The following is a 20623-nucleotide window of genomic DNA, read 5'->3' on the forward strand; positions in this document are numbered from 1 at the left end:
ATAATCCTTAGAAGCTTCAGCAGAGAAAACCGCAGAAAAGACTGTTAAAAGCGTTAATATTCAAATCCCAACCGCTAGACCACCCCAAATGTCCTGCCACGCCCACTTTCCTAAACCGACAGCTAAAAACGCCCAATTGGCGCAGTCCCATTAAATTACCATCGTCCAATCAACAGTCAGGAAGGGCTTCCTTTCTCCTCCACCTGGGCAGTAATTGACAGAAACTTCCGCCAATTCATGGAGCAGCTACCAGGACTCCAGCCCCCTTCGCTTACTCAATAGCCAATCACGCACGAGTTTTCGGAATGACGTATCCACTGTCCAATCATAAATAAGCATGGGTGGAGCCGCCCAGCCCCTGAAAGAAGGGACCGGATTGTGGTGGGTAAGGGAACTGAGGGAAGCTAAAGGGATAGGGAGGGCGTGGCGTGGCTGAGACGTGGGGCGGCGCGCGCGCTCCTAGGTCGTCGGTGGCGCGCGCGCACCCTCCTCATCAAGAGTCCTGTGGTAAAAGCCGTTCGGAAAATGGCCGCCGCCGCCGCGCTGAGCGGAGGAGGAGGAGGCGAGGAGGACAGACTGTGAGTGGCGCCGCTGTGGCCGCGGGCGGGGGCCCCTCCGCGGAGAGGAGGCAGCGCGGGCGGGGGCCGCGGGGTCGGGGAGGCGAGCCGGGCCGGGCTGGTGGATGGCGTCCCTCCTTCCCTCCCCCCTCCCTCGCTCTTGCTCCCCCCTCCTTGGAGCCCGGGGCCCTCCGTCGGTGCCACCCCGCCTCTCGCGGCGGCCGGCCTCCCGGCGCGCGTCCCAGCGCGCGCACGCCCTCCCACCCGCTTGCTTGGCCCCGACTAGGCGCTCGTGCGCTCCGGCCCGCTGCTGGTGGGCCTCGAGCGCCGTGCCGCGCCGCGCAGTCCTCTGCTCTCGCGCCGTGGCCGCGCGCTCCTGCCTGGCCTGTCTGCCCGCCCCCTCCCTTCCCTGCTCGGACTCGTGCACGCCCGCTGTCGCGCGCTCGCTCCCCCATCCATCCTCCCCTTCCCCCCCTCCCCGTCTCCCCATCCGTTGTTTTTTCTTCCCCCCACCCCCGTTGTTTCTTATCCCCCCATTTCTTCTCCCCATCCCCCTATTTTTTCTCCCCCCCTTCCATTTCTTCTCCCCACCCCCCATTTCTTCTCCCCATCTCTCTGACTTTCCCCCTCCCCCCGCCACTTTGGCCCCTCCCCTCCTGCGCCTGCGTAGTAGTCCTACTCCCCGGCGAAAGAGTGCGCCACAGCAGCCCCATCTCCCTCCCTCCCTCCCCTTCCCCTCCTCTTGCCTATTCTGCTGCCCTGTTAACTCCCGTTTATTTTTTTTCGTCCCCCACATCTTTGCCAGTCCCCACAGGGCTGTCAGTTCTTCTCCTCCTCCCCTCCCCTGTGGCAGGAAGAGGGAGATGGGAATTACTGCCCACCCCATAGGGAGAAGTGTACATTGTGTCCCCTCTGTCCCACACAGCCTTTTCTAATAGAAGCAGTGCGGGAAGTGTCACCAATTCTGTTACTTGCAGCCAAGGGGCCTCTTTGGTGAGGAGCCCCACATTGTGTCTGTCATCATCTTCTTGAGGAATGTCTGAATTTGTGGCTGTTGGAGTATGGTATGCACACCTCACATCCCTCCCCCAGCACCCAAAATCTCCCAGTTACGTAAAAGTGATGGGCCATATTCTGTGGAGCCCCGAGTTCGAATTGTTCATTTGGAGCAAAGTCACAGGCAGCACAATGGGTGTCTGGTTTGGTGGTTTCTTGAGTCTGATGCACTCTGTCTGCCTTCAGTTCCTTCAGCTTTATTTTGTTCTTAGTTTAGTTTTGAATGGCTCCCCAAACTGAAACTCATTTCAAATTTCCAAAGTGTAAGTAACAATCAGGACCTTCATACGTGACACTTAGCCCAAATGATTATAAACTTTCAAGTTCTTAGCAAAACCAGGTGACTTTGGCCTGGTTTTAGGTTTCAGTACAAAGTGTACAGCTTTCCACTGAAGGCTTAAGGAGAAGAATCTGAAAAGATTTATCTCATCCCAGAGGCCATTTATGAAATTAATATATACAGGTAATGTAGGAAAAATAATTGCTCTAAAACGCAAATAAAACCCAAACCGATTTTTTTCTTTCACCTAATATGTCAACTGCTTTTAGGATTAGGTACGTAGGAGTGTCGATTGTTCACGACAAATGTACATTATTACAAAGGAGACATTCTTGACTTTTTTCCCATAGGATGTGTACAGGCAGTTTTTTTTTAAATTTTTTATTTTTTTACTAGTGGGGATTGGTTGGGCTCAGCCATACACACCCCTTGTGACTAGTAGCATGCATGGGTGAGACAGCTGGGTTCTGTGAGAACTGCGTTCTATGGTTGTGGAACTAAACTTGCTCTGTCTTAAGCTTACTGACCTAGACTTTCTAACAGAGGAACTTCATAAGATTTACGGATTTAGTTAAGCTATGAAAATGAAACATAACCTTGCCCCTGTGGCTAATTAAATAGAACTTTTGTAGGGTAGCTAATAACCATCGATGGGAACTATAGGGCTGGCATAGTGTAAAGCCTTCATCTGGATCCCTGCGTTTTGGTAAATACAACAAATCAAATTCCTACTCTTTCAGAATGGGCTAGGACCCAGTAAAAAGACAGGGCATTTTATTGTTTGTTTGTTTTACCTGATCTTAGTTCCTACTCAAGCAAGCCTGGTAATTCATAGTGAAATGTTTCCAGTCAGGAACCTTTTGAAACCTTCAACACCAAAAAACCAAACTAGAAGTAAAAATGTCACTCTTCTTGTGCTTTCGGTGTTTTGTTTTTTATCGAACCTGTTGGTTTAAAAGCTGGAAGAAGAGACCTTAGAGATCAGCTAATGTGATGGATGAGGATGCTGAAAAGGTCAGACACCTAAGGAGTTAGAGAAGAGATTTGAACTTGATTTCTCCAGGGCCGTACTCAACGTTCTTTCTAATATACTAAGCCGACAAATAGCCTAACCACTGTTTCATTGTTTTTGGTTGGGATCTGTGATTTTATTTCTGTGGGAAATGCCTGGTATGGGAACTTGATCTGTAGTTTCTAGTCTTAGAGAGTTGCCTGGGCCACTGAGAGGGTAAGTGACTTGCCCAGGGTCACGCAGCCTGTATATGTCAGGGGCAGGACTTCAACCCAGGGCTTCCTGACTGCAGGGCTTGCCCTTTCCACTGGGCAGTGCTGCTTCTACATTACTGTTGTAGATAAATACTACAAATATATCTAAGTGGGCTTTGTTGTACAAGGCCCACTTAGATAAGTTAAAGGTATCTCTAAATTAAGAAATGGAGGGAATAGGTCCATGAGCAGCAGCAGCCTCCTTGACAGTCATCTGTTCTTCACACCACTGGTCCTTTAAATAGAATAAATATAAACCTCATCCAGAGAGGGGTTTCTTTGAAAAGTACATTTAACTGAATTAGTGGTGTAAATTAGGCATCAGAGTTCTGAGTGTTTGATAGCTCATAGAAATGCCACTTCCTGATTTCTTTGCTAGTGTCAGCTTGTCACATCTCGGAGATTATAATACAAGTCAGTGGAAAAATACGATTTCTTTTTTCACGGATTTCCTTTGCCCAAACCCTAAAGTGAAATACACCTTTAGTCTCTCATTTAGGGTTAGTGGGCTTTTGGTAGAAAGAAGCTCCCAAATAGCCTCTGCTTTCTCCTGCACACTGCTGGTTGTTTGTAAGGCATGTATATTTTTCTTAAAGCTTTAATACTTTGGGGGAAAAAAATACATTGGTAAGATTCACATTATATAACACCATAACAGAGAAACATGATTTTGAATAATTTTGTCACATGAAAAGAAAAAACTGCAGGTGGTAAAATAATTTTATAGCAGACCACTGTATCTGTGTTTTGTTAAAGTTTTGTGTACTGTTTCCAATTGGAGTGCTTCTCTTGCCAGCTTAGCATAAAGTACTGTTAGTCACTCAGGTAGAATTACTGATTCCTCTAGTTGAGTCTACTTTTCAGCTTTAGCATACGTTCTTGCTACTATTTTGATAGTAAACAATGTGTTGTGGAATCTGTTAATCTTTTATGAATGTGAGCATTGGTGAAAACCTTGTAACTGACTTAAAACATTTCAGCACACTTTGCGATTAGCCATCATGGTCAGCCCTGAAGAAAAGGGCATGAAATCTTTCAGTTTGTCGTTAATTAGCATCTGTTGTGTGCGTACTAGGTGCATAACATCATGCTCAATCCGCTGTTGAATTTTTAGAGAATGTTAAGGGGACCCTCCTCTAGACTGATAGCAGCAGTAACACAATCCTTCACAAAAGGTCATTTCATATGAATGCGAATGTGTCCAAACACACCCTTTTAAAATTAGCTCCCTTGGCCGTGTTTAATACATATACTGGCCAAGCTTAATGTAGGATTCCACTATCACTTCAATTCATCAACCATTCAACTAAGCACCTATGTGCAAGCTACTCTACTGTACTTTGTGGGTACAATGATAGTGTGTTTGGAGGGAGGGAAAAATTTTCTCTCTCTCTCTCTCTCTAATCTCTCTATCTATCTACATGTATGTATGTATGTATGTATGTACCTGTGGTCTAATCAGTCTTACATTCTCATCCTGTGCCGTGCCTCTTGTCCTTCCTTGGAAGTCCATCCCAGGGGGTCCACCTAAGGCTGAGGGCTTTTCCCTAGACCTCTTGACTTTGTATGGATACCAGTTGGGCATCTGGCTGCCTATCCATTATCCCTGGTTTGGCCCACCAGGTCTCTGATGGCATGAATAAAAATAATTATAATACAAGATAAGATGTGATGGAGCAAAGGAGAGGTCTAAAATTTTCAAATGGAAATATGAGAGAAGAGAGAACTTTTATATCTTATTTCATGCAAACTCAGGAGATGGCAATGGCGTCCTAGAGTAAGTGGCATCTGGGCCAAGCTTTGAAGGAACAAAAGGATTTTAACTGGTAAAGATGAGGAAGGAACGTCTTCTAGGCACAAGGGGCTGCCCTTCAGAAATGTCGAGAGGGAGGAACAGCAGCTCAAGGTTAGGGAACAGCTAGCAATCTGCTTTGGCTTACAGGATGCCATCTTCTTGCTTTGGAGATAGAGCAGCTGTGACTCTGAAACTGAAGAATCATCGCCTTCATTCTAGTAGCACACCAGAGCTTTCTGGCAGCTTTGCTGGTTACCAGCTCCCTATTGTGACATTGTTTAGGGTATCAATGTATCTTCGAAACTCCAACCTCTCTACCCTCCTTCAGCTCGTTGTACAGAATTTGTTGCAATATTCTGTCTTGCTTTTTCTTTTTTGCATTTTTCAGTGGAGCAAATTTTTCAAAATGGAAGCTTTATTTGCATGAAATTCAATCAAATCAACAAGTATTTAATAAATCCCTACTGCATGCCAGGAACTGTGTTCAGTTCTAGGGATAGAAATACAAAGAATGAAACAATCCCTGCTCTCAAGGAGCTTACTTTGTAATGGAGAGACAAGAACACACACGCACACACACACACACACACAATACATACACACACAACACAAATATAGTAAACTAATAGGAATATATGTTAAATACAAAGTATTAGCAGATGGAGGGCACTAGCAACTAGAAGGTTCTTTATGCAGAAGATGGTGCCCAGCTGCCTCTCAGAGGAAGAGGGGTCCTGGGGGACTCTTGTTAGGCAAAGGTAAGGTGGGAGTGCATTTCAAAGATGCTGGGTGGCCTTGGCAAAAGCAAAGATGGGAGTTGTGTGTGAGGCACAAAGGCTGGATCACAAAGTTCAGGAGGAGGGGGCGTGATATCCAGTGAAACTGGAAGGATAGTGGGGCCTACACTTTGCAAGTTTGTTGCATTATTGAATGCTACCATGGTGTGGGATTGCCAGGAACAGCCCCCTTCCATGATGACGTTGGGCAGCTTCACCTTTTGGTAATAAGATATTTCTTGAAGGATAGCCTTGTGACTTAAACTGCTCACACAAAGCATGTAACTTGGACATAATTATGTACTTTATCCTTGTAGTTGTTTGCCGTTAAAGTACATGTTTATTTGTATGTATATCTACCATTACCTCTGAAGCTGGCGAGTGCCTAGTATAATTCAGGATTCAATTGTCTTCTTTGCTTTAAGAGCTAGAAGTCTTCTGGTAGGTCACATTTTGATAAGTTCTTATTTTTTATTGATTCAGTTTTTGTTGTTGTTTTTGGTTTGGTTTTTTTGTTTGTTTTTTAACTTAAATATGGATTAGATCAAAGACTTTTTATGCTGGAAAGTACCTTCCTTAGAGATCATCTAGTCTGACCACAGCTTTACATGTGAAGAAAGACCAGAGATTTTAACTAATTTGCCAGAGATCATCTAATTAATATTTGTTTATCCACCAGTTTCATTTTTGTTTATGTAATTAACTTTACTGCCTGGATCTCAAAGCACTCTTCACTCTTGAACGTGAGAGACGGAAGCATTCTTTTCTGCCTCACTATTCTGGAGACATGATGGCTTAGATGATGTAGCCATTTGATGAGCTACTGTATATATAATTGTTCCTGTGAACAGTTTCCAAAGCACATTCTGGTCCTCTTTCGTGTAAAGATAAAGGTGCAGCACTTGGGTAATTCTGGGGCCCAAGAGATTATCTATTTTCTTGGCAGTTTGGGTCATAATAAGGAAATGAGGACGGATGTCTTAGTAATATCTAAAAATACAGTCATCCAAACAGCCCTATTCCTCTCTTTTAGTAACCGAGCATTTTATTCAAAAGCAAAACGGAGAGGTAATAATTAACTTGTAGTATTTTGGTTATTGCAATATAATAATTTTTAGAGAGGTTTCAAAGTTGTCCCTGGTAGTGGAAGATTAAAATATTTTCGATGATGGCTCTTAATTGCCTAGGTCACCATATTTTCGCTGTTGCTGCTGATTATTTCAAGTTCAGTCTTTCTTAGAATGTAATGTCCTTTTCCTTCAAATGATTCCGTAGTAGTTGCTTGTGTAAATGTGTTGCATCGTGCAGTCTTGTACTGTTTGGAAAACAAGGACTGCTTTGTTTCTGGATTTAAAGTGTTCCTTGTGGAATGATATACCTTGATCACGTTGAATGATACCTTAAGCACGTTGTTTTAAAATATATATTCACTTCCAGAATATTTCTGTGTGGTTTGTGCCTAGGGGCAGAGGAACATGCTAAAGATTGCTGTTAATGTCCTGTTTTATAGTGTCAGGGCTTTGCTACAGGTAATAAAATGTCTGATATTCTCTCTCTCTTTTTTTTTAAACCAAGAATGGTTATTCTTTTCATTGTAGCAATATACACATAGTTGATCTTCCAAAGATTTGTGGTTTGTATTTAGCTTCCAGTTATGACATCACCTTTCCTGGTGTACATAGGATTTTTCTACATTTTTATCTTCAGAATACTCCAAGTAGCCCTGGGGAACAAGGTCTTGAAGCACATGGGGGCTTTCAACTTACCATTTTCTTTGTTTTAGGCTCCATAAAAACACAGAATCACCAGTTCCTGCTTTGATGTGACATGTGACTCCCCAGAACACATCTTGCTTCTGTAGACCAGCTCCAGCAGGATTCCATGGTAGCTGGGATGTTAGGGCTCAGGTAAGTAACCTTCTTTTTTTTTTTTTTAGTATATGTCATGGTTTGGCCAACTGTTTAAAAAAAAATGTTGTGCTACACTTGGACAGTATAAAAATACCCCAAAGACTAAAGATATAAGAACTGTGCCAAACTGCGCCATATAATAAAAAAAATTTACTTCCCTGAGCCCTGAAAGGTCAGTTTTTGTACGGTTACTGCCTCATGGTATGTGTTAAGGAGTAAGATTAGAGCAAAAACTGGTGATCTGTAACTTGAGTTCACCTTTCAGCAGGTCAGCTAAGCTTAAAATCACCTATTGCTGAATTCTCTGACCACCTGTTACAGTAGTTTAACATGTGTGATAATTTTTCTAAAAGGCCTTCTGTGATTTTTAGTAGTGTAATTGTGTAGTGTATTTTCGGGGACAGTAACTATCAGTAGTATAGCTTTGTGAATGTTTCTCTAGGTTCTCACCAAGCAGCAGAGGACCTAGCTATGGGGGGATGTTCACCACATGACTGCTTAGGTGGCCTTCCTGAGGTGAGAAGCACACACAGATTAGCATGTTGAATAGAGTCAGGGAAATAACATAGAATGCCTTTTAAAAAGTTTATGTGGTAGATAAACTGGAATTTGGTGCCTTTGGCATCCTTATAAGGATTATGTTGGGGGGGGGTAAATGGCTTCTTAATGATTTCTCTATTGTGTTGTTATGCACAGCATCTCCATTTAAAAAAAAAATTAGCGATCATGCCACTTTTCACAATTTAACAAAACATGTAGGAATTGCCCTGAGTTTCTTGGGAATTTGTACACTTGGAGCTCACACACCCACTATGTTGAGGCACAGAGGATTTGACAACTTCTTTTCCTCTCTTCATGGTAAGTTTCCCTGATGTTGCCAGTCCATTGAAGAGATCTTAACAGACTTGGGACCAAGCAGCACTTTAAGCCCTTCATTCAATCTCAAAGGGGTGTCGTTAAGATAAGATGAAATAATCATCCTAAAGCAATTAGCACCATGCCTGAAATATAGTTCTATAGAAATGTTAACTATTCTTACATCTTCTCCCAACACCCCACTATACAAGTGTTGTGTTATAGGGCAAAATTTGTGGAAAGGAAAACAGACTATGTGGGAGAAGATGAGTAGCATTTCGCATCTTTCAAGGCCCAGATTTGGCTCTGCTTATGAGTCTTATGATTGAAACAGTAATTCACACCATCCATTGCCATGGAATGTGGTCTGAGCTTTGTTCACAGGAACTTTCTCTGTGATTCTCTTTCCTACTAGGGGTAATTGTGTGGCTTATGCTGTTTTGTCTCATAGACTGGGTCAATCAACTATAAAAGATAGAATGAATAAATTTCCTTAAATAGGTTTTAGGATTTTATTGTTTCATGGGGTTTTTAAAAATTATTTTAAAACAATAGATAATGCTGGTATGTTCAGGTTTTACCCCTAAGATTTTAGGAAACAGTAGAAAAGTTCCTAAACGTGCATTGTAAATAGGAACACTTGTAAGCCTCAGCCTCAAAGAACTTGTACTTTTAAAATTTTACTATTGCTAACAAAAAAATATTCTAAGGGTAGAAAACAGTTACCTACCTTTATAAATATTTTTGCACAAATAGGTCCTTTTCCTTTTTCTTATTTTTTTTATTTTTTTGTGAGGCCATTGGGGTTAAGCAACTTGCCCTGAGTCACATAGCTAGTGAGTGTTAGGTGTCTGAAACCAAATTTGACCTCAGGTCCTTCTGACTCCAGGGCCGGTGCTCTATCTACTGTGCCACCTAGTTGCCCCCAATTACCTACCTTTTAGTAAATAAGTACATGACTTTTAAAAAATTGTAAACTGCTTTTCTAAATTAGAAAAACCTAAATTATCTTACCCTTAGTCCAGTAATAACTAAAATAGCATTTTCAAATCCTACCTGCAGAGGGGAAAGGTAGTTTTTGGTTAACCACATGTAAACTTACAAAACAAAGGAAAAGGGAACGTGTTGCATGTGTACATTTTTTTAAAATCTCCAAACCCTTTAAAATATGACCATTTCTTTTGTTTCTGTAGTTAACTACAGCTGGAAAGTGGGTTGAGTTTTATTATACTATCAATTTTTAAAATGTGGTCCTAGAAGCCATTAATGAATTTGAAAACTGGAATTTAGATAGATAAATTAAGACTTTCTTTAGTTTCACTGGTTCTCAGCAAATTCTAGGTTGAGGAGAGGAGGAGGATGGTTCCAGATGATTTTTATAGTTAAGACTCCTGTCTGTTAGTCTTCTAATATCATTGTCATTTGACAAATACTTTCTGAATGCTTACTCCATGTGCCTAAAGTGTTAGTGATTTTAAAACTGTTCCCTTAAAGTGTTTTTATTCTGATTTACTTTAAACTTAAATTTTTTTTCTCATTTTATGATTGCTTTTTTAGTATTTATAATCATTAAGGGATTTTATTTTTCCAGTCTTGACAGCAGAAATTGACAGTGCTGTGGTGATAATTCTGCTGACTGACTGCAGTGTATGTTTTGAGTGGCCCAATAAAATATTGGTAATATTGCATGAAGGCCATATTATTTTTGTGTCAGCTGTGTAAGATTAGAATTTTTCTGTTTGATACAACTTGGATCTTTTGAAATGAGGCTAACACAAGTTGATAAGGAATCATTTAGTTCTTTACCAGTGCCCTTTTCTCCATAAATTTTGCAAGTACAAACTGGTTCTTGTCTCAAATCCAAACAGAAACTTTGTTGTTGTTGAAGCATGGTTTTATGCTCAACATTCCTTTTATTTAGTACTGATAGATGGAGGGATTTCCTTTTATACTGTTCTTGAGGGTTCTCTTAAACATGTGGTATGGAAACTGTCTCTCTTGAGTTTCATTTTGCATCAAGAGATATGCTGACCTTTTTTTTAAAATGAAGACAGTTCTTTGCCAGATAAAACTTAGGGAATCGAACCACATTCATGTATCAGCATCACAGAATTGCCTAATGAAAACCCATCCTCATATATCACCACGATTCTGATTTGACAAAAAAAAACCCAATCTTCCTCTGAGGCGGAAGGAAAGTAAATTCTCCCTCTTCTTTCCTTACCTGCCTTTTTAATTGCAGAAAATCCTGCAGTATAGGATAATCCCATAGATTTATGACTGCAATAGCCTTCACCTGATGTACAGAGCTACTGCTGTTTATCCAGCATAAACAAATCCTTTTTTCAGCAACTTACACTAGAAAAACTCTCTTGCCATCCAGAGTGCTCTAAGCATTGTTTTTTCTTATGTTCCAAACCTCTTCTACCCTATTTCCTACTGCTTGCTAGAATCATAGGAAAATTTTTTGATTGAAGTTGATATTGCAGTAATACCATCTTCATTTTCAGAGTACTCTATTAGCATTAATCTATGCACAATAACACTGAATTTTTTCTTACTTGCAAGGTAAATTAAATACATGTCCAGAAATGATTTGAATTACAGAAAATCAGACGTAAAAATTGAAAGATATTTTGTTGAATTTATACACATTGCTCTTATTTTAGAAGAGAATAATTGGATCTCTGTGTTCACAAAATTTTGTTCTCCTGCAAAAAAAAAATTAACACTAAGTAGTTATTGTGGTAGACGTATAGACGGGGTAACCAAATAATTACCCTTGGATTTGGAAGTGAGCCTCTGTGGGGTGCATGTTCCTTTCTAGGCTTATGCCCTAGCCATCTGATTATGCCACTTGGGAGACCTTATTTCCTTTGCTCTGCTTGGTATTGCCACTGAAAGAACAACTAGAACATTTTGGTTTAGGGGAACTGTACTTTCAGTATCTAAGTGAAATTTAATTTTTGATGATTTTAAAACACCAATTTCAGTTGGAGCTTCTTGTGGTACCTAGGCCTTGACAGTTGCATTGGTGAATTGTTTTTAGATAATTATTTCACATATTTAGTTGCTAATTTCCTAATTTAATGTGCTTGTTTTTAATGTGTTTCCTAAATGGTAGAAGGAATTGGTCTACATTAAAGCCTAACGTCCTATAGTATTTTCACTGTTTGGGGTTATAAAACTTGGCAAAAAGTATAAATATCTGTGAGTGTGACAGTTTGCCTTTGACTCTCAGTAACTGTGGAATAACAACAAACAGAAATGATTGTACTAAGCCTGTGATAACAGTTCTTGTAGCTCAATGTCATTCTGAGGTAGTCACCATAACAATTCCTCAGCAGTCTGGAAAGGTTGGGAGGCCTTTTCAAGTGGTCTATGTGACCCTATAAGGCAATAGCTGTCTAGCTAAAGCATAGCATTAAATCTCAGTCACCTGAAGGAGTTCTCTCCTCTTTCCACCAAAAGTGTGGTAAGGACTTTTGTTTACCAAGCTCTTGCCATTGTCTCAGTATCTCAGTTTCTACGAACAGCTTGCCTCTCAGCTCATTTTAAGATGTATGCAATCCAGATCCAATTTTGCCATTCTTAATACTAGCTTTATGCTTCATTTCTTATGAAAATTATATTATTTTAGGATCTGTTATACATGCAAAAAAAAAAATAAACCATTTCAAATTAGGTTATATTCTGAAAAGCAACTTTGTGAAAATCCTTTTTTTTTTTTGCTTTTGCATAGCATCCAAATCCTAATGCTTTGTCTTAAGTCAAAGGATGCTTTTTTTTATAATGGCTGGCGCCACCAACTCCACCCAGAACCCGAAAATGCCACTCTAATTCTTTTGTCTCTTTCATTATCTCCAAAAGTAAAGGTTCTGCATGGAGAACTTGGCTTATGATGCTGCTTATGATGCTCAGAGTAGAATGTGGTGCCTTGTGCTGTAGTTGTAGCAGTTCCTTCCTGGCTTGCAGAGGCCGGTGAAGTACAGTGTAACACGGAAGTGCAGGGAGGGCAGGTCTGGGCAGCTGCCATTGGAGCCATTTCGGGGTGCACTTACAGTTGCAGTCAGAAAACAGGAGAACTTATCTCTATGAAAGTCTGAACAGCAGTCCCATGGTTCAGCGTCTTTCTGAATGTCTGATCCTGGATTCCAGCCTCTTCCTCTGGCACTTACTGAGGCCATGACTAGGGTTGAGCTAGACTAGGGTCTTAATTTCTGTGAGCTTCAGGCAACTCTTCCTCCACACTGCATGGTCACTGATTCTTGACCTCTCCTTCCTCATTGTCCAGTCTGGCCATATTATTGCAGAGCGCCTCAGTGTAAAAACTGTTTGCATAAAAAGTGTCAAGTAACGTTGCATGGTAGCACTTGTGGTGTGGTCTGTTGTGTGTTTGCATAAAAACACATATTCTGCCGACAGGTGTGCAGTAGAGAATCTCTTTTTCTTTGGCTTTTGTGGTTTCTCAGCCAACTCTAAGGCTTGGGGCAGAAACCACAGGGCTTGAGTACTTAGAAGTAATCCAAATGGTGCAACAGGGAGCATGATAAAGGTTGAGTTAAGGGGGCCAAGCTTCTCTAGGTCTGCTTTGATATCTCTCTCTCTCTCTCTCTCTCTCTCTCTCTCTCTCTCTCTCTCTCTCTCTCTCTCTCTCTCTCTCTCTCTCTCTCTCTCTCTCTCTCTTTCTCTCTTTTTGGTCTTTGTGCCCTCAGCACCCAGCACAGTACTTAGTACATGTTAGGGGCTTAATAAATACCCATTGAATTAATGTTTGTGCCCTGACTGTCTCTTAGCATTTTTTATGTGTGTGATTACATCAGGTTTTAGAAACTTGGGTCTTTTATCTTATCATACCTTGCATACTATATGGGACCATTATTTTCCCTTCTCTGGCTGATTGATTTATACAAGTTTTGGCAATTTGAACCAAATTATGTTTTCTTTTGGGGATCTGCCTTGAGAGGAGGAGTGCTATATAATAGCTCTATATGTTTGCAAAAATTGCATTATTTGGAACACTTAAAGCTGTGAAGCTATAAGACCCCAGTAGATCTGTTTGACCCCTGGCCTTCTGGGATACTCTTATTATCTGCTGGGTTCATTTGCAGCGACCCTTCTACTTTTTTAGTCCCTGAAATGGGAGGGGGGGATTCAGAATTTTATTATGTATTTATTTTTCAGCAGCTTGGATTATAGTGGTCACAATAACTTAATAATGAAGTAGTGAGCTCCATTGGACCAGAATGTGAAGGTATGACCTAAGAAAGTATTGCTTTATTTGAATTTCTCCCCTGCTCAAGACAGACATTTAACAAATGGAGGAAGCAAAATACTAAATGAATTTTTATACTTGATGTGATCGATATTGTAAATACCATTATAACATGATTCAAAATTAACCCCCAAAATTAAAATATCTGATTTCTGCCTTCTCTACAACTTGATATTAATTGTAAAGAGCTGATTTCTCATTCAGAAAGATCTTAAGACAGGGTTTGACAAAATTCCTTCAAACCTAGGATCTAAACCCCCAAAACTGGAGCCAAATGAAATTTTGCACCGTTTAAGCAAAAAAGAACAAAAGGAGGTGGAGAGGAAAGAAGGAAGCATGTTACCACAGGATGTTTATTTCCAGTTTCAGATAGAATCACAAATTAGCGCCACCCAGGGCTACAGAAGCTAAAGGATTAAATTTCAGCAGTTATTTATTGAATGCCTATTATGTGCATGGAAGAACAGAGATGAAAAACAACATAGCCCTCCCTTGAAGGAGCTTGTACACAGCAGATACACAGTTTACAAAGTAAGAGGCAAAGGAAAGACCTAGACAGTGTCTTTTAGAAAAATTTGAGAAAGAAGGAAGCCATTCAGCTAGGAGACATCAGGGAAGGCTTCCTTGAGGAGGTGGCCTCTGAGCTGAGCCCTGAATGAAGAGGTTTTCAACAGATAGAGATAAGGAGGGGAGCACATCCCAGACTTGTGGGGATGCATGCAATTTGAGATGTGGGAACAGATAAGATGTCCCCTTGGGCAGGAACATAATATACAGAAAAGAGATTAATGTGAAATGAGACTGGAAAAGCACAGAGATGATGGAGAGGAAGTGTGGTATAGTGGAAACAGCAAGAGACTTGAATTCAGAAGAACTTGGGGCTAGGGCTAGGCAACTCGTTTCCCTTCTATAGGTTTCATTTGTCTCACTTGTTGAAGGAAGGAGTCAGACTAGATAATAACTTTTAGCTCTGACATTGAGGATCAGAGAGGAGGCAGAGGGGAGTTGAGCTATGTGCTAGCCAGCCCCATTCTGCCCCCAAATCAGTTCCTTTTCCCTACCCTTTTCTCACGTGTGGGTAGGGAGCTGAACCTGAGTTGGAACAGCTATGGCGGTAACTTAAAAGCCCAGAGCTCTCGAGTGAGTCCCAAGTGCCACCAACACTGAATGGTATTTGTTGTCTGCTCTCACTATGATAGTAAACTACACTCAGGTAGTTTCAAGCAAGATTACACTGAAACCAGGTGCCATGATGAAACTATTAAGGGACATGGAGGCCCTCAACTGGCCCCTCATTGCTGCTAGGCAATCCTTCTGCACCTTCCTGATCAACTCAGTCTCCTACTCTCCACAGTGGCTCTTCCAAACCTTTTCATCCCTCCTCAAGCCTCCCATGGCTCTCCCTCCCCCCACCCTCTCATTTTTTCCCGTATTTTACAGAAAAAGTCGAGGCCATTCACCTTTTCTCAATCCTCATGCTCCTTGACCTTTCTGTAGCCTTTCACATTGTTGATCACCTTCTCCTCCTTGATATTGTTTTCTCTCTAGGTTTTTAGGTCACTAGTCTCTCCTGGTTCTCCTGCTACTTAACTGACCACTACTTCTCTGTCTGCCTTGCTGGATCCTTTTCTATACCACTCCCTGTAATCATAGATGTCTCTCAGGATTCTGAACTAGGCCCTCTTCTATTCATTTCATCTGTCACCTGCCACACTTCTCTTTCTATACTTAGTAATCTCATCAGCTCTCATGCATTTAATTGTCATCTTTGCTGATGATGCTGAAATCTGCCTTTCCTGCCCTAACCTCTCTGCTGACCTCCAGTCTTGCATCTCTAACTGGATGACCAGTAGACCTCTTAAACTCAACATGTCCAGTATAGAACTTATGATCATTCCCTCTAAACCTTTTACCCCGCTCCTGTTACTGTGTGGACATGTCTTCACTCTTCAGTCCAGTAATACTGGCCTCCTTGCCATTCCATGAATAAGACTCCATCTCTCGTCAGTGGGCATTTTTTGGCTATTCTCCATTCCTCCTCATCTCTGCCTCCTGGCTTCCCCAGCTTCCTTTAAGTGCCAGTTAAAATACCATCTTCTATAGGAAGCCCTTACTTGTAGTGCCTTTTCCTCTCTTAATTCCTAGTTGTCCTACATATAGCTTATTTGTACTGGTTTGCTTGTTGTCTCCCCCATTAGATTGTGAACTCCTTGAAGTCTGGGACTGTCTTTTGCCTCTTTGTATCCTCAGAGCTTAGCACAGTAACTCATAGTAGATACTTCATAAATGCTCACTCACTGACTGACTGCTGGACTTGTTGAGTCCTTATCTTGAGACTTACTATTTTTAAAAGTTCTGGTTAGCCTGTTAGACTTGAAGACTTAAAACACTATCTGCCATAGCTAGACCTTCACCTGACACATTAGTTTTAGGATTAGTCTTTCTGCCACAGGAGATAAAAATGCCTGTAGTCTGTGGAGATAGAATTGTCTTGTACTTGTTAATACCAGTGTTCACATTTGTCTAGTGCTGAAAGGTTTACAGCCTGCTTTCTTCCCACCCCCTTTGTGAGGTAGGTATTGCAAGTAGTAGTGTCACCATGTTCCAGATTTTTTATTAGTTATTTCTGGCTATGGTAAGCAGAGTGAGTCAAACCTGATTTTGTAAGTTTCTTACAAATCCAGCCACAATTTATTATTATTATTATTATTATTATTATTATTATTATTATTATTATTATAGACTTTTCATGATTAATTACTAAAGTCAATGAAACTGTCTTTCTAAGTTTGAGGAATAATTACTCCCTGTTCCTCTGTCTGTATCCATAGTAAAAGATTTAAAGTAAGGAAATAAATATTTGAGATATCAGGTCATCCACATATGATTTAGTTATGTCTCTGAGAATGTAAAAGAGTAGATGGATCATCTATGTCATTGACCTCGCTGTTGTCATTTTCTAGGAAGCTTCAACAAAAAAAGCTAATGTTAGTTTTACCTATGGGGTTTGAATTTTTCCTTTTCCACTCTGAGAAGTGAAGCATGTTAGATGGGAGACTAATTGGAGGCTTTTAACCTTGCTTTTCCCTAAGTTATATCTGTTCTGTTTTACTTCCTGAAAGTGTCAACAGGAAGCTTCTTCATCAGTTTTAAACTTATTTAATTTCTTCTACATACTAAATATCTAAGAAGTAGGGAAAAATAGCACATGAACCTTGGGAGGAATAAAACAACTAAATTTAGGAAGAATCCTGTAGCCAATGAGTAGTGCTTGTCAAAATTTTTCCAGTTGCTTTATTGCGTATTTAGGAGCTAGGTTAGGGTTAATCATAAGCTGAGAGAAATTAAAGCTTATTTCCAGCTATTGTCAGGTAGTTAATTTAAGGTAGACTTTGTTTCATGAGAAGCCATGACAGATATGGGATTATTATCAAGTCAGGAAGACCTGGGTTCAAGTCCTGCCTCTGACACATATTACATAGGTGCTCATGGACAAATCACTTAACCTCCAGGTGCCCCTGGAACTCTGGAAAACTCTTAAGTTACAGACAAAATACCATCTATCTCACTAGGTTGTTGTGAAGATCAGATGGGATGATATATGTAAAGCCCTTAGTAAACCATGAAGTTCTGTTTAAAAGTTAGTGATCATTATTGTTTGTTATCTGTGTCAGTGGAGGGAGTTTTCCACATCAGGAGTTCTCTACACCCCCAATAAAATCATAAGTCTATAGTCTCCTCCCCACCCCACCCCCCAAGGAGTTTTAGATGGCATGTCCCCAGACACTCTTGGCCTCTGCTTTTACATAGGCCAGGTTTAAGGAAGACTCCAGTACTAATGACAGAGTCACAGGCTCCAGGCTCTGGCATGAGAGGACTGAAGCATCTGACCTTTATGTGACAGAGGCTTAGAGGTACAAAGGGGCTTAGTGGCTTTATTCTTATCATGATTTGTTTCCAGTGCGTGTTCCAGAAGCTCATTATTGAGTTGTGGAATTACTGTCTAAATCGGCATTTCAGCTTTGCTTGTTGGACCTTTTTCAGGGAGATTGGATGGGGATGACTGGCTTCAGTGTCCAGGACTATCAGACTTTCAAGCTGATAACTATTGTGCTTCTGAATTCGTTGAATGGAGGATTCTTTTAGGAAAGAGCACCAGATTTGGAAAAAAATTAACTGTATTTTTTTCTCCCCTCTGTACTTGTTATCTCTTATTTAAACTATAGGGTATGGTAATTCTTAGGCCAAGATAATTGTGATTACTATTTAATGTGGTTTTCTCTTCACTTAATATTTAACAAGAAAATTGAAATTAGAAAGCTGCAGGAGGTGATAGTGGAACTGGACCAAATAAATGTTGAGTGGCAGTGTCTTCCTTCTGTATTCATGATAACGTACGCTCTTTAATGCCATTGGCATCAGAGAGAAAGTCCTGCAACTTCTGATGTGCTCCTTCTGTTTTCTCCTAGCTGTAACTCCATCCTGTGTCGGTCTTCATTTTGCCATAGAGCGTTTATAAAACTATTCTCCTCAAAAGTTATCTTACTAACATTTCTCTTTCTAGAAGTTGATTTGTTTCTGACTGGCCATAAACTTTGTTACTGGGGGAAAAAATGTATATTTGTTAGGAACTTAACTTTCTGAGAAAATAGTGTATTAAAGGAAAACTTTCAAAATGAGATTATTTGTCCTTAAGCTTATAGGTAAGCAAGTTTTACTGAGTGGGTAAAACTAAAAACCAAGTGGAATCCTTTTGATGATTAAATCTGGGAAATGATAGGCTTTGCAACACAGTTTCTTAACTTTTATTTCCTCTCTGAGTGTTTTTTGGTGTGTATATACTGTGTTTTGCTAGATCTTGATGCATTTTTGTTTGGGGGTTCACTTCATGCTGTTTAAGTATTGTATTTAGTTGCTTCAGCAAGCTTTCTAAGCAACTAGAGTTGGAAGGAAGAATTTCTTGGTAGAACCCCATAGAAACCTGAATAGTCCGTTATTAATTAAATAAGAGGATATTAAGAGAGGAGTTTTCAGAAATCCCCAGCGTTGTTTTTTCCAACCAGTGAATGAGGCTCCTTCAATAAGGCTGTTGTAATGAGTCCTTGCAGCAGGGGCCCTAGCTTTTGATTCACACTGAGCCTGAAAGGATCAACTTTCTCATTAGAAAACTCTAGAGATGAGGGAGTGCCAAAGTTAGTCTAAAGTTGATTTTATGTTTTGGGGGTGAGGTAGAGTGGAGGTAGGAAAAGAAAAAGGGGTTAATTAAAGAGGGCAAAACATGAAAAGTGAAAGCTGGCTAGCTCACAAGCACGATTGGGGGCTAAATCAAATGCTGTATTCATTAGAATGAAAACATTATTAACCGAAAAGAGCTAAGAAACGTGAGGATTCCATTAGGGATTATGAGGTGCTGAGTCCTCAGGCTTCTCACCTGTTAGCTTATTTTGTGGATTTTCCTTTTTCTTTTTAATTTAAGACCCTAAACAGGCTTCTTAGTCACTTTCAGAAGCTTGATCTGTTTAGTAGAACTGACTTTCTATTTCAGGGATAATCTTTGAGTTTGCAAATACTTGTCTATCCTCTCCTAACCATCAAGTATCTGTTTAGCCTCTACTCTGTGCTGGGCACTGCTTGATCATAATGGGGCAGAAATTTTCCATGTTTGATGCCAGGTATTCCCAATTTTGGATAATTCTTCTGCAACCCCTTAGCTTTTTTGGTGTTGGTGAATGGAAATGCATTCATTGAGTGCTTACTATGTGCAAAGCACTGGGGAATTAAAGAGAAAGGCAAGGCAGAGCCTGCTCTCAAGGAGTGTACATTCTAATGAAATAAATAGACCAGAAGTATCAAACTGGCTAGTGCTGAACAGATTCAGCACAATTCAAATGTAATTGGGAAATGTTTAACAAAAGAAGTAATAAAGCAATCGATAATGTTAATTTGTGGTTTTCTAAGTCAAGATGAGGCCCACAGGGATCTCTTTCTGTTTGAGTTTGATACCACTGGGGTAGCCAACACATCTAAGAGGCTTCAGCTGCAAGTCAGATGGAAACATGTCATAATCCTTAGAGCACAGTGGCAAAGCAGATGGTAATGCATGTTCTTTGATATTTTTACTGATAAAATTATATCCATTTCTCATGTTGAACTGTTTGGCTTGAATAGTGAAAACTTTCTTTTCCTGGTCTTCAGTAGCTGTGGCTACTCAGGATGCAGAACTGCAGCACTTGGAAGAAGAGTAGCCAGGTGGCATCTCCATTGGAATTGTCGAAAGAACTTGTTCGTACTAGAGTTTGAAACTTTACATGACTCATCAGGGCCTTTGAGTAGGTTTGAAATGGAGGAGGAAGGACTGTTCACATAATTTCAGGGGCTTTTAGACTTGAAGTTTAGGCTTGAACAGTGGCCTGGGTGCAACTTTTGAAGTAGATGAATGGCACCGCATCATGATTTTCAGATCCTGCCCAGATTGATTTCTTTAAGATAAATTACTAAAATGATTACTTTAAAATGAATTGCTGAGACTGTAAGCATAAGTAGAAGGCCATAGTGAGAACCGATCCAGTTCATTCTCTATCCTTTATATTACTGCATACAGATCAGTCTTTAGGGTTTAGTGTAGTTGTTTTCTTAAGGACTTTTTCATTTCTTGACCCCAGATTATATAACATTTGCTTTGGTATTATCAAAGTTGCTATGTTTAATTATCTACCAGTATCAATTTTATAGTTTCAGAAATCTTACCAGCAAATAAAAAAAAGTCTGAGTAACATTTCTGCTTTAATATCTTTGGCAAGATAAGATTATCTTTTAGAAAAGGAGTATATTAGAATTCTGTAGACCTGGACGC

General features: G+C 40.5%; 1 protein-coding gene across 1 annotated transcript in view; it reads left to right on the forward strand.

The window, feature by feature from the left end:
* Window positions 1-456: 456 nt before the first annotated feature.
* MECP2 (methyl-CpG binding protein 2) overlaps window positions 457-20623 on the forward strand; it is an 87438-nt gene continuing 67271 nt past the window's right edge. The window contains exon 1 of the mRNA XM_020977297.2: window positions 457-578. Within this exon, the coding sequence (XP_020832956.1) occupies window positions 526-578 (53 nt within the window). The 5' untranslated portion in view covers window positions 457-525. The remainder of the gene's footprint in view (window positions 579-20623) is intronic.

Source organism: Phascolarctos cinereus, unplaced genomic scaffold (assembly GCF_003287225.1).
Source record: "Phascolarctos cinereus isolate Bilbo 61053 unplaced genomic scaffold, phaCin_HiC Scaffold_8;HRSCAF=390, whole genome shotgun sequence".
In the NCBI taxonomy this organism is placed as follows: domain Eukaryota; kingdom Metazoa; phylum Chordata; class Mammalia; order Diprotodontia; family Phascolarctidae; genus Phascolarctos; species Phascolarctos cinereus.